The sequence below is a fragment of the Rhea pennata genome, chromosome 3 (genome assembly GCF_028389875.1).
Source record: "Rhea pennata isolate bPtePen1 chromosome 3, bPtePen1.pri, whole genome shotgun sequence".
NCBI classification, from domain to species: domain Eukaryota; kingdom Metazoa; phylum Chordata; class Aves; order Rheiformes; family Rheidae; genus Rhea; species Rhea pennata.
Window position 1 is genome coordinate 97794326 of NC_084665.1, and position 15512 is coordinate 97809837.

At 36.9% G+C, this 15512-nt stretch overlaps 1 protein-coding gene across 1 annotated transcript in view; it reads right to left on the reverse strand.

Moving 5' to 3' along the window:
* Positions 1 to 15512, reverse strand: part of COL19A1 (collagen type XIX alpha 1 chain) — a 186401-nt gene that overhangs the window by 91836 nt on the left and 79053 nt on the right. Inside the window, exon 10 of the mRNA XM_062573096.1 lies at positions 14723 to 14767. Coding sequence (XP_062429080.1) covers positions 14723 to 14767 — 45 coding nt within the window. The remainder of the gene's footprint in view (positions 1 to 14722; positions 14768 to 15512) is intronic.

The following is a 15512-nucleotide window of genomic DNA, read 5'->3' on the forward strand; positions in this document are numbered from 1 at the left end:
GCAGAGGAGGGGGCATCTGCAGGAAAGGCATCCTGCAAACGTGAGCTGTACCTGCCAGCCACCTATTGACAGCGAAGCACGTTTCATTTAACACAGGCCTTCAACAAAAGCATCACGGTCACATATAGATCAGGGCAAAACTCTACCTGCTCTCTAACTGTTTGTGCGTGACATGTATTGGCCATCTGATTCCAGGAAGAAACTCTCCCCAGAAGCAGCAAAGACAACTCAAATCTGCACTTACTGCCACAGAATTTCCGAACATCTCTTGTAAAGTAGCTGCTCTTCTAAGCTAGCTTCTTCAGTTTCTGAAGCTAAACAGTCACAAAAAGCTCTTCAATGAATGTGCTGTATGAAGTAGCTGCATAAAGCTGCAATTGGGTTAATTACATTAGGCACCCACTTCTATACAGTTTACCATTCTTTAACTTTTGTGTAGATCTTTGACAACAGCCTTAATATGATTGACTTATGTGCTTGCTAGATCAGGTCTTTTCGAAGATAAGTATTGTCTGGTTATGTCTACACTAGCAAGCCTGAATAGCCTTTAGCAATTGGAGCATCTTAGTTTTGTTTCTGCAAGGCAGCTTCCAGTTTAGCTTTATCCAGAAGGAATTACATTGGGTTTTTTTCAGCCCTAAAGGTCATCTATTTGGCCATAGTACCTTCTGGTCCATAAAAATGTTGTCTGTTATTCTGAAATACCTTGGCTGAAGAAGAGTGAAACAGTAGCCTGATGAAACAGAACCTGCTGAGATCTGACCCAGTAAATGCAGGGGGTTTTTGGTTGAAACAGTACCCTGATTTATTTAGTTTATTATGCATCACAGGAACAGTTGCACTGGGGACAGGAAGAAGCAGCTGGAAAGGAGGAGAGGGGGGGATGAGGACTGTTTTTCTCACTGACAGTATTACTTTAAGGCACACCAGCTACAGCTGAAGCAGGTAAAAATGCTTCAGAGATTTACATGCACATAAACATCTATCCATTTACAAATAGTAACACCCACAACTGCCCTTGCAGGTTGTGGAAACCTTTTTTTTTTTTTTTTTTTTTCCTTTCACACTGACTTTTACTTGTGGTCTATTTAGGAACAGAAGTTCTATCTTCTCCTCTTCTGTAGTGATCATTGTAAGCAGCCATTTTGCTGTTTCTTCTTTCATCATTTGTTCATGAATTCTGTTCCTTAACCTAATCGCTAAAAATGCTTTAATCATATATTCACTCACCCAAAATTGCAAGTCTGATTTAGACCTAGGGAGCTCACTGACCTACAGGCAGGTATTTAACCTGCAAATTTTCTTCTTAGCGTTCATACCTTTTGTAGGAATATCACACAGAAGAATTTAAAAAATGTATCTCACAATATTAGGCTAAACTTTAAAAAATACAAGGGTACATAAACACACATACAATTTATGCTAAATTATGTTTTCTAATATTGCAGCATCAGTATTGTATTTTATTAGATTATTAGATCTTCTTTTTAGATACCTGTGAGTATTCTCCTTTTTTGTAAAGAGTAATCATCTGCCACAGCGCATACAGCAACATCTCACTGATAGTAGCAGCTGCAGTATACGGGTGGCTTCCTTGCAGTGGAACCCTGCCAGCTCGGTCTTACAGCACATCTTCGCTCAGAGCTTCCCAAGAATTGCCTCCAGCTTGAGGGAGACTCACATGTCAGTAGCTTTATTCAGTTTGCTCTGTTAAAGTCATACACTGCACCTGCCAATGAGTATTCAATTGTGTTTAATCCCTATTGCTGTAATGTTTTCTTCCTTCAGAGCCTCTTTTCTGTCTTAAAGTTCTTGGTAGAGAAAGCATTTCCTTTAACAGCTGCATTGACATTAAATCAAAAGGTTAAGTTAGCAATTATGTAATTTAGAAAATTATTACTTGTTTGTTAGAACAAGTCATAAGTCAACCCCTTTTTGGAAATGCAATGTAAAACAATCTTGAAAATATTTAATAATACACCAAACACATATAAACGTATCTGCAAACGTATGAACATATTAATGTAAATGCACACTTTCAATTGGAAACCAAGCAAATTCACTTGCTCAGCATTAAACTATTTACCAGATCTGAGATCCAGAAGAAATTTTCATCTAGCTTAAGCTGTCAGAGAATACTGAAAATTACAGCTATATGAAACTACTTCAATTTTCAGTCCTAGCTAACTGTAAGATGATACTGCCTGAAGTTACTCATCTTATGGTACACTGTACCTAAAAGCTTCTCACAGCTTTTCCAGTAAAAAACAACTCTTACTCCAAAATATGCAAAAGTATTAGTAAAATGTAAACAGCTTTGGGAAAAGTAAAATAAGGAAATAGAATGTAGAAATACGTATATAGGTGGGTGTTTGCACAAAATATGAGCCAGAAGAAAAGGAGCAGAGAACAGAGAAGGCAGAGATAATCAAGAAAAAATAGAGAGTAGTAAAAATAGCAAACAGACCAAAAAAAAAAAAAAAAAAAACAAGACAGATACAGAAACACTGCTATTAAAAGGAGTTTGAAAAAAATGTTCAGATGTTGAACTTAAACCAGATCCATTTCTGTGAGACTATCTGGGAACATTCATATGATGGGCCTTTTCCAGGCCTCTCCTTAAGCCAACTGAGGCCACATTTAGTTTGCAAATGAATTCTATTCTGGTATTTCTTATCTTTTGACACAGAAATATTGCTGTTTTACGATTCAGTCTCTTAAGTACAATAAATGACAAACAAATAAATTCTATCATAATGAACTATAAGGCCTTTCACTACCACTCATCTGTGGAGTCAGAAAAGAGGGTATTTTAAATCACAGCAATGAGCTTTATCACATAAGTTCATTATATGATAGTACAAGGGACTAGTTAGTCTAGGTACTAGTAACTAGTACTAGGGACTAACTAGCTGCAAGGAAAGCAGATGCTAGAGTGAAAGCTAGAAGATGACTCTTCTACTTGAACCAAACACACAGGCTGAGAATGAGACACCTACTCATGACAGAATACAATTTACTAGTCAAGCTAATGAAAAGTAGGGAAATTAGCAATTCTGGATTCTACTTCTGACTTTAAAATGGAGCAGGATTTAGTAGTTACAGGCTTCATCCAGGCACATACTTTCTGGAAGGCAGCGCAGTCAAATGCTACAAATCTTTGCTTTATTCTCACTTTAATAATGACATATCCTCACTCTGGCTCCAGACCTATTCTCAGTCTCTTCAAGCTCTCTCAGAAATACACATACACAATACACAGCCTGTTCTTCCTGTTTTGCCTGGGTAGCCCACTCACCTCACTCATGCCCATCTCCTCCACCGTTCTGTATGCAGCCAGCCCCGACCCAAGTCCAAGCAGTCATCTCACTGGTGCTATCCTTCCCGCAGAGTTCTTAAATGGAAACTAGGACTCAACACAACCCTGCAGAGAGGGAAGGATGCTCTCCTCTCTATCCACTGCCAATGGATATGTCTTTAATCCTTCAAAACACTTTTCCAGATGCTAACTATACAGCCCTCCTAATATAAAAAATTACTACATAAATTTTAAATTATCATCTATCAAAAATTACAATTAAAAAAGGTTAATAGCTTTAGCACTCCTCCCTCCCCCTTTGAAAGTGGTGCATCTTTTCTAGGCATGCATAAGATGTAACTGCATCTAGCTGTCCATCTCCGGACATGTCTTTACAGAAAACTCCAAGCCAGCACAGAAGCTGCTGTTACTAGAAGCAGTACATCAAATGACCTGGCACTCTGCTCATGCTATCAGACCTTACTCCAACACAGTGGCCCCTAAAGAAGCTACAATGCTTCTGATACCCCAGCTAGCTGTTTAGAACAGGCTTGGCTATTTCAGCAGAGCACTGCAGGTGTTTACTTGCCCAGAGCTCTACATCTGTGCGTGGCATGCAAGAGGCTTCCTATGCTCTGGGAGCATCACCAGCTTGGAGAGCTTTGTGGATTGAAATAAGTTCTATAATATGTACAAATGGCCATTTTCAGAGCTTAAGACTGTAAGAAATGACAAGGAAGAATGAAACTGAATAAGACCCCTTTCTAATGGCAAGAAAATGCCTGTGTCAAATACAAATTTCTACTCCAAGGTAGAAAATTCACACCAGCATTTAGAAAGATATTGGCAAAGTTACTGCTCTCCTCCACCAACCTTGTTCTCAGCGAGACAAGAGTTACTTACAGTCAAACTTCATAAAGAGAACCATCCTGAGTTAGAGGGCTAGTATGCGGTACTTCAGCTAGAATTGTTAACATTTAGCACAGGTGTAACAGTGGAGAAAAGGTCCATGCTGAAAGGAGGTAGGCAACTTTACAGTTGGAATTCTGTTTTTAAGCCACTGATTTTCTTAATCAGATGTATTAGGAAGTGGAAATGCTCCAGTGTATAGTATGTAAGTGAACAACACTGTACACATACAGTGTTTTACACATACACAATCTGTTCTTTAGAAATCAAAGGTAGCATACACAGATTTACGTATTTTTCCATCTTTGTGTTACCATTACTAAGGAACTAAAGGACATTCTGTGGATCTTAAATATGAAAACTCTACGCTGAAGTTTACATATCTTTGTAGGCTTTGAAATAGAGAAAGTAAGTTACCTCTCAGTTAGAATACCTATGCACTTCTTGACATGTTGTTCATGTTCAAACTGTTACTTTTTTTATCTCAGAGGATGTGGGTGTTTCAAGAGGAAAAATCCGCTAACTAGCTGGACAAGCACATATATTCTCAATCCCTCTTTCATTCTTCTACCAAAAGTAAAAAGATGAATATGGGACCAACAACTCTTGTCTGCTGCACTATAGCAAGACTGTGGAACAGAAGAAAATACATAGCAAATGGTAGAAAATCTTCAGTTGCCAGTTGTGTACAGATACACAACTTTTCTATGTTGCCAGGTGAACATCTATATTTCAAACAAAACTCACATGGTGAGTATTATTTAGAAATGCTTGTACACATTGAAGTGATCTCAATATTTATGAGAGCCAGCCAAAACCAAAATGCCATATAAACTTGCATATTAGCAAGTAATCAGTTGATACGTAGCTTAGCTCCTTTATTCTTCAGCACAAGGGCCAAAACCCACAAACACATAATCTTTAATAGACTAACAAACACATTTATTCAGAGAAGAAGAAGTTATCAGGAAGACTCTGGGTTCATCCTGACATAACTTCATGAATCCTCAGACATAGGCAGTGGACAGTTGTGAAGGAGACCCAGCACTCAGCACACCAGTTCCTTTATTAAATTTCTGCCTAACATTCTAGAGATTGAAACCTTTCCTCTTTATTTAAAATATAGCAAATTGAGTTGTCATCATTTCATTTGTCAATTGGATGATCTGTCCAGTTTTACAAGACAGTTTCTAAAGAGTCTGCAGGAGAGCACAAGGGAACCAGTAAGGCTGACATTTGCTCAATAACAATTAATTAGAAAAAAAGAAAGAAAAGGCATAAAGGGTACAATTAGTGGACATACAGTTTAATAATGACATTCTATGAAAGAGTCAATACGGCTTTTGTAAAAAAATCCCTGTCTTTTCAACCTAGTAAGTGGAGTAAGTGGATAAAAAAAATGAAATCAAGTCAGTATAGTAGGCTTTAATTTCAAAAGCCTTTCAGTGGGTTCTCCTAGTAAAAGGACACTAAGTAATCATGAGATAAAGAGGAACAGCTCTTGCATAGATGAAAGCAAAACAAAATGAAACACTCTTCAAAAGATAAGAAACAGACAATAGGAGAAAAAGGTCAATTCTCACAATAGAGGGAAGTCACCTGTGCAGTCCCCACAGGCATGTGTTCAGGCATGTATGTGCTGTTCAGCGTACTCATAAATGATCTGGAGAAGGACAAAAACTGGGAAATGACAATATTTGGAGATGAGACTAAACTACACGGGGTACAACAGATGAGGATGAACTGTGACAAACTGCATAAAGACCCAATGAGATTAAATGACATTGCAAAAAAGGGGCAAATGAAATTCAACATAGGCAAATCTAGATCTAAAGTGATGAGCATGTGGGATTTTTTCCCCCTTTTCCATTTTCATGGATAAGATCTGTGAACACAATCACAGCTTCCTAAATGCAATGACTGCTAATGGTAAAAGAACTCAAGAGTGAGATCAGGGGCTAAGCTCAATGTTAAATAGCTGTTAAAAAAGGAAGTTAAAACATCAGGATTTACTAGGAAGGCATGGAGAATAAAACAAAGAACTTTACTGCAATACTGCATACACTGAAGTTCTTGTCTCTACCATTTTAAAACATTACAAAAGAGCTAAAAACTAAGATGATCAGGTGCAAAACAGTTTTCACAGTATCAGTAACTAAGTAAACTAGGATTCTTCAGTCTAGAAAAAAGACAACTAAGTAATGTATGATAAATACTTATGCATTTCTTATTGATATGAAAAGGGAAAGCAGGAATATTCCAGTAGAAAGAGTAGGGGGCATCAAATGAAATTAATAGGAAGCAGCTTCTGAATAAACAAACGGAAATGGTTCTTCAAACATGAAGATAAATGGCATAATTCCTCACCACAGGATATTGCAGATGCTTAAAGTTTACATGAGTTCAAGGGGAAACTGCACACATTAATGGAAGTCCATTGAAGGCTACTAAATTCACTGAAACCACATCTGGCTGAGATCTTAGCTTCAAATAACTCAAGGCTGGAAGAGTGCATGGAGAGCAGCGTTGTACTTGCTTACTTTGTCCTTATGCTTGTCCATACGCATCCACTCCTGGCTGTCATTAAAAGTAGGATGCTGAGCTAGATAGACCTCTAATCTGACCAAGCAGGTATGTCTGTAAGTAAATTAAATAGTAACATAGCTTGGGATCAGGAACTTGATTATCTATATCATTAAACTGATAGATCCCAGCTGTGGAGGCAGACATTTTGATGAGGCTAATTAGCATTTCCCTACATAATCCCCAGGCGCTGATCAAAAGTTAGCACAGGGTAGGGACCATTCCTAACAGGCAGTTTTGATATAGCTTTACTGGCTCAAAGTGTGACAGCTAAACAGTATGAACATGGCCAATTCAAGCTAGGTAGCTCAGAGCTACAGAACAAGTCCTGGTAGTGTTTGTTTCAGTAGCATAAAAGTGAAAATGGATGCTTTAATTACAGGTTAATCTTGTAAGGTTAGCAATATACTTTTTGTTTTGCCTTGGGATACCTGTGTGCCTGTGTCTTTCTTTGGGGTTGTATATGGTCTGTTTGTTTGGTAGTTTAAAAAAAAAAAGAAAAAAAAAAAAAAAAGAAGAAGAAGAAGAAGAATCCCTTGAGTGAAAACACTTGCACACTCATTCTTAATTGAAACTGCTGCCTTGTAAACTGTGTTTAAGCATATATGACTTCAGGACAACAAATTTTAAAACACCACCCACAAGGTCACAGCAGAAAAAATGTACAAGCAACAAAAAGACAAACTTCTCCCCAAAGCTTAGGTGGTGTAAACAGGTAACTGGTTACAAGATGAGAAAGAAAAATCTAAATGCTTCAATTTATAGTGTTAGGAGACAGGCATGAGAGAATTCAGTCCATATTCATATCCAGTTGGGTAATGCACTATGAATTAATGTATCTTAACTATATTAAACAGGATCTAAGAGACTTCAGAAAATCTTTTTTTTTTTTTAATAAAATATCTCTACCACCACCAAAATAAAGATAGGGGATCGAACCCTTCGTTTATAGTACAGAATACACTTTCTTCCATTCCTCCTAACATATAGACTAACAGACTTGTATACACAGTGGCCATGATCGTAAGATTCACAGCTTAGTGAATTTACTACATTCTGATCTTTTGTTCAGATTGAAGCATTTCTAGCAAAATCTGCAACTGACATATAGCAGCACTGTACTAACATACAGAAGAGTTAATAACTGCTTCTCTTGATTGTTTTTTTTAGTATTTTTAGTTAGGGACTTGCTAGGTCCATCCTGTTTTTTTATCCATGAGTAATAGCTTTCATTTCTCAAGTAGATTGCAAGCTCCCTGGTACATAAGCTGTTTTATGTAGACCTGTTTCATTGCTGAGACGTACAGGCAATACCAGTATGGAATTACTATAAACTAAAACTAAATAATGGCTCCTTCAAGTAACATCTTAGAAAGGAAACATGGCTCCTTTAACCATTTGCTTATGATTATTGAAGAAAAGTATCATGAAGATTAGAGAAAAATAAATAACTATTCCTAAGGATACAATGGAAGTTTATAGCCATGTGTGCTGCGAATGGAAGGAAGATAGACATAAGAGTATTTTATTAGGTGTGATAGGACGAAATAGAAAAAATTGAATCTCCAGGAAATCATCTTGACACTAAGATCTATTAGGAATTTTCTCCTAAAGGAAATAGAGGAAGCTCTATTTCCTGGGATAATTTAAATTGTACTTCACAAGATAGTAAATATATACAAAGAACATCCTGCGTTTAGAAAAAAGTGAAGCAGATGACAATTTTTTCTACATTTAGGCTGGACAAGCCCCAGACTATCTCTTTCTTCTCACATGTACACACAGGCAAAAGTACAATCAAAGCAGACAAGAAGTGAAGACAAAAGGATGAAACTTAGGAAATAATGTACAATTATCATTAGACTTACTCCCAAAGTTTTCCTTAGTCAAATTTACAAAATTTTTGTATTTAAACTATTTTACTGAGAAATATCAATTGAAGAGCTACAGTAAAACCATCATTTTATCAAAGATCACATATTCAAAAGTGAGTATCTCAAGTCCTGTGTCCAGTTCTGTACTCACCACTACAAGAGAGACATGGAGCTACTGGAGAGAGTCCAGCGTAGGGCTACGAAGATGATCAGAGGGCTGGAGCACCTGCCCAAGGAGGAACAGCTGTGAGAGCTGGGCCTCTTCAGCGTGGGGAAGAGAAGACTGAGAGGGGATCTTATCAGTGTGTGTAAGTACTTGAAGAGAGGATGTCAGGGGGACAGGGACAAACTCTTTTCAGTTGCCCCGTGTGACAGGACAAGAGGCAATGGGCAGAAATGGAAGCACAGGAAGTTCTGCCTGACCGTGAGGGGGAATTTCTTCTCTGTGAGAGTGACAGAGCCCTGGCACAGGTTGCCCAGGGAGGTTGTGGAGTCTCCTTCTCTGGAGATCTTCAAGGCCCACCTGGATGCAACCCTGTCTAATATGGTCTAGGTGACCCTGCTTGAGCAGGGAGGTCAGACTAGATGATCTCCAGAGGTCCCTTTCAACCTCAACCATTCTGTGATTGTCAGAGCACATACACTGACACAGAGCTCAGCTCCAATGATTCTCTACTTAATGTGCAAGATGGGAAGGATTATGCTTTATAAAGAAAAGCAACCATTCAAGGCAAGCTGTAGTTGAAGAGTCAATCTCCAAAGCCCAGCCACCATCCTACGCTATCATTCACCACTTCTCTCTGAGTCATCTGAGCTATCAAACTAGTATTGCAACTTAATCAGTGTAACAATATAGTTGTTTACTTCCCTGAGTTAGAACAGGAATAAGGATTTTATACTGGTACTTTGAGCAGGCTAAGTGGGAAAAGGAGTGTAAGATACCTACCTCTGTCAAGTCGGTATTATCTACGAGCTACAATCCTGTTGCATTTGCTTGGCTGTAACATGTTGACAGCATAACAGAAAATAAAAACCATTAACATGTCAAACGTGCAGGCTTTTCAATCATTACTTTTCAAAAAAAAAATTTCCACTAAAGATGCCAAAATATAATAAAATTTATATAGTGCTTCAGGTCCACACGTCCCACGAAAGTACCAGTAGATATACTGGTAGATATAACTATCAGTATCAGTATTATAGTTCAATTACAGAAGGAACAGTGGCCGTGATGGATGCTACAGTGGTGACCAGGTAAAGAGTACCAGCTAGAGGGAGAGAAGGAAGCAAGAGCAATGAGGTAGGAGAGGAAAAATTGGAGATTTAGCAAAGAAAAGAAGCTGAAAAGCTACCTTAGAAGGTACGTGCTTCATTAATTAACAGGCTCACAGCCAGTTCCAACTCCCAAGCAATACACATACTGTGCATTAACCTCAGGTATCAAAATAGGCCAATGGAAAAAAACTCAATAGCTCTATTTCCTCAAAGATGCACTGCTCATGCCCATGATGGGGGAAGGATATTGAGATAATGATACCAAGGATAACTCAGTCGGCACCAGTATTTATTACCGCAGCAATGTTAAGATTTCAAACTGTGTAGATTTTAAGATCTCAGACCTAACTTACAGTCCATTTCTTGTTTAAGTTTGTAAAAGTTTCCAAGCTCAAAACATAAACATATATCCAGTCCTCTGAACTGAAGCACTCACACATTTTGCCTTGACAAACTAAAATGCTACAAATTAAAATGTTGAATATGACCACTGGAGAGGCAAGGGTTACCTGAGAGAAAAACAAAACATTGATAATTTGCTTTTGAAACTTCTGCAATCCATTTTTCGAAACTTTGTTAGTGATAATGTGCAACTAAATAACTCATTCCCTCCTCAGTGGCTGCAATTAAACAACTCAAAACTAACTTGTTTTTCAATTAAGATTCTGCACTTTATTTTTTGGTGAATTTTGTTTTACTCAGAGTAAATTGATAGTCATAAAAAGATGGTCCAAATTGTGTGGTATAGCTTTAAGTATATGTTTATAAAAAAAATCTGGGGCTTCTAACTTTGTTTTTAGAGTGGAGATCTCTTTGTCATTACTGTTTCCTCCGATTTTAAAGATTGTTATTTTTAGGGTTCTGTGCTTTTTGTTCCAACTTGGAGGCTTGTGAGATACTCGTTGTGGGAACATACACAACCTCAGTGCACTGCAATTTCTTTATCAATGCATTATATAGCAATTCTCTGCATACAATCTTTTCTATTAATCTATCTCATATTTTATTGCCTTTTTAACATTTTATATTTACAGTATTGCCCAGACCAGAAACAGAGATCTCTGACTGTTAGACCTGTCTCAAAAACTGTGTCTACAGCCTTACCAGAAAGACAGGATTTTATTTTATGCTTCTGTTTTTATGCTTTTCATTACTGATTTCAATGTCTGTCTCGCTTTCATACTCTAAGGTACCTTAAGTCAAAGACTGACACTGATATTTTTTTCAGTAATTAATTGTTGTAATTCAGGACCCTGATGACAGCGTCTGTAAGAAAGCAGTCTGGAGGGGGAAAAAGAAAAAAGGGAATATGTAGAAAATGTAACAAGATTTACCTTGTAGGTAAAAATGTACTTACAGGGACAGAACTTCAGCTGATATAACTCTTGCAGCTCAGGTGAGTGCAACTGTGACCACAGAAGCCAGTAGCTGCATGGCAATTTTAGTAATAATTAATTTTAAGGCTTCTTTTTTTGTATTTAAATTTTGAAGAGGCCTTTAGATTTCATTTCTATATATCAATTTATTTCATAGTTATTTTTATTGCAAAGCAAACTGTTTCATAGAGTTTCAGCAAACCTCAGATAAAACCATCCCAGACTACACAAGCTGCCATCACCCAAGCAACCAAGAATAATGCCCCAGAACATGGGCATTCTGTAATTGCTTCTGTGAGGAGGAGAGCATCAGTTGACAGCTGATCTGGTATTAGAGCAAGAACACAGGTCTCCCTCAGACTTGACCATCCAAAACAAGTAATTTGTGAAGGTATATGCACATGTTAAAAAATATGCCAACAACCTATTCTAGCAAACAAGATTCAATCCAGTGTTTATCAGAAATTACAAAGCATGTATATGAAAAGCAACACTAAGTCATTTGTTAACTGTTCTCTAATCTATACTGTAAATTAAATGTACATTCAACGTGTCCTCCCAATATTTAAAGAGAATATCTCACCTTTTTATTGACCTTTTTTTTTTTTTTTTTTTAACATGGGTGTATAATGTGAACAGGGGCTGATTCAGAAAAAGGTCACACTTATGATTACTAATCATAAAATTATAGGATAATTCAGGTTGGACAGGTCTCTAATCAATGTCCTACTGAAAGCAGACCAAGCTGTTCACGGCTGGTCTGGAAAACCTTCAGGGAGAGACTGAACAGCTTCCCTGGACAACCTGTTTAGGGGCTTGACTGTCCTATCACAGAGGAGTATTATGCAGACGCTAAAAATAAATTAGGACGTATACTGAAAGAGAAAACTTCTTGCTGCTCTCTGTGCTCATCCGACTGGAAATCAGTGCAAGTGATAACTCACTCAATTTTGACACTGTGAACAGAAAATGGCAAAAACGTGGTATAATCTGATATCTCATTTTCATGAAATAAATCTTTTAAATTGTTTCCTTGTCTGTAACCAAGGTAAAAAAATGCAGGAAGAGGAAATCACTTCCATAACAAATATCAGAGTTAAATTTAAAAAGCTTTTCCTACTTGCTGCACAGCATCTTCCTTGCTATACTGCACTGCAGTAATCAGACACTCATTATTGCTGTTCTTCAATAATTATTTGAATTAAGGATAAACTGAGTGACTGCTAAAGCCTTGGCTGAGAATTACTTCGTGTACTCTTAGGATGCCAGCCTTTTCCTCAGAAATCATGATACATAGCTTCTGATGAGATTGCCTTGTTTGTAATCACTAGTAAGTCAAAACCCTTCTACTTATATATTCCCTTGTATTTGAAACACAGATAAATATACTCTTAATGCTTAAATTAGAAAAAACTAAAAAATTCCATCTAAATGTAACTTTTGAAGTTAAAAAAAAAAAGAAAAATACTGTCTAGATGTAGTGACTAAGCTTCTACACTAGAAAAATGTTACTCCCAGTGGCTGGGTGATTTTATATCTGCCTTCAAATAAGGGAAACTAAGCAAAGAGAGTGGCAACAACAACTGGAACTATGTCCCTGTGTCCAAACACAATTTATTTGTAAAACTCAAGGAAAGCATGGCACAGCTGTGGAGCAATTATGAAAAATATCAACAAGTCCTTCAGAACTGGTGAATAACGATGCAACCAAGGAAATAAGATCTGTCTGTGGAGTTGGAAACACTCAAGTTTAACAAGTGCTTTTTCAGCGACTGCATCTTCATGTTATAAATTTTAGTTACGATAGATACTGACTTTTACTTCTGGTATTACTTCCTCCCGGGCTACTAGAATACTTCTGCCTAAAAAAGTGCCTACAATTTTAATTCTATTTAAATTCTGTTACTTTGGAAAGCTGGCTGACATTTCTGAAGAGATACGATGAGTGAATATACTCTTGTCCAAAGCAGCCTAACTTACAAATATGTTGCACTTTCTTAAATTCAGAAGCTGCCACCTACACTCTATTTTCCTCAGTTTAAATACTGCCAGAATCTCAGTATCTTTTTTCATCTTGATGACATACAAGCACAACAGAAGTGCTTTTCTCTGTCTTTTTCAGACAGTGAGCTGAAGCACAGAGAAACTGTGGTGCAGAGAAGAAGAATTTATGGTATCTAAAGACTCTATGGTTCCAAAAATACACATTCTCAGTTCAGGTGGCCTAATCCAAATCATTGAAAACACAAGTGAAAAAGCAGTAACCAGGCAGTAACTTGGGCTAGAAGCTGGAGTTCAAATGTAAACTGTCTTCATTGCTATTTTAATTCCTGTTAAGCAAGCCAAGTTAAGAACACACTCTTTCTTCTACTCTTCCCACAGTACAGACTTGCCTTCGGTGACTTGTTACTTGTCTGAAGTCACACAGGAACATTAGGTCATCTGCCAAGAGGGAACTGAATCGTCTAGAGCTACCCAGGCCAGCATTCTGTCAATTGGGACAGCCTTTCCCAGGACCAGTTTAATTCCTGGTTAATGCATATGTTTTTGAACTATTTCTGGCCACTGGAGAGCATCTGTGATTAGAACAAACTGCTTCAGGCTCTGTTTACAATACCCATTGGTGCAGGACATGGAAAACCTTCTTCTGGAATTTCCACTAGGAAAAGTTTGTGCTAGTCTGGAGATTAAGACGGTCCTTAAGACAAGGGAATGGACTTCCACTCTGAGGAAAAGGTAAATGCACGTGTCTTCTCTAATGGCAAATTCTCTGCTGTCTATCAAGCCATTTTAGTAGGAGTCAGATGTGTACAGGAGATAAAATTCACATTAACTATTCTGTAGGTACACAGTAGTAGGTCAACGAAAATTAACCTTTTTAAACTAGCTGTCAGTTATGCTGTAGCAAATGATAAATTTTGCAATTGCAGTATATTTGTGTTCTCAGCAGAAAAAATGTGTAAACTGTTGGTAATTAAAATCAACACATTTCAAAGTAAGTATTTATGAAAGTACATTTGTAGTTTATAGAAGCAATAATCAAGTACTATAAATACCTACCCATCATCTCATCATGTATCTTATACTGTATAAATAAATGTCAACTAGTTACTGTGGAAATAAGGTAGCAGTATACAATGGTGGAGTCCGGTAGTTATATTAGACTTCATTATTAAATCTTTTCATTAAAAAAAAAAAAAAAAAAAGAATTCTAAAGAAGGCCTAATGACACTGATTAACAAACATAAAAATACTCCTTGATTTTTAAGGCCTTTAGGAATCACTTACACAATAAAAAAATATAAAATTTTATCTGTGAAAGAGTTAACGAAAGCCTTAAGACTCAGCTCTACTTGGTCTATCAAAACATTAAACTGAAAAAAAAATAACATAGACAAAATATTTACCTTTTCACCTTCTTCTCCTTTACTACCTGCAAGGCCATGTTCACCCTGGAAAGCAAAACAGTAAAATAAAAATCTCTAACATATAATTGTCAAATAATTGCATTTTTTAAAGTAGTTTTAATGTACTGAATTTCTGTTTTGGCATTAAAACAAAAGAAATCATTTGGATACTGATTGTTTCTCATTATTCAAACAGTATGAAACTTCTACCATAAACTAACAAGGCTTTCTATGGTTTTGCTGTTTAATAGAAGCAGTTAACCATTTTTTTTTCAGTCTAAGGGACTCTCTTGGCTTTGAAAATTCTAAACTGATCATTGATAACTGATCATTGATGCTAAACCCACTTACTGCAGTCTTGCTATCCTGCAGAGCCAGGTCTTATACATTTATTCCAATTAATTCCTTCATTTTAATTTATAAATGTGATGAACTAGGTGTAATGCTCTCATAAACCCATTCAACTGAGAAAAAGATATACCTACTGAAATAAAACTCTTTCCTTCACTTTGAAAATACTGTTCCATTAACCAGGTATTAAGAAAAGCCTAGAAAAGGTGGCAATGGAAACTAATTCAAACTCAGCTGATTTCAGCTAACTGAATTCTGCATTTGGAGGATCTTGCATTGAAAAGACCTGTTATGATCCTCCTGCTCCAATTTAGCTTGGAAAAAGACCTTAACACAACATTGTTACTACATTAATGTTTGTGTCAAATGATCTGCAGCTTGGGTATGTTACAACAAAAACTACACCTATTTTACTAAGATCTTTATTAATGTATACTTC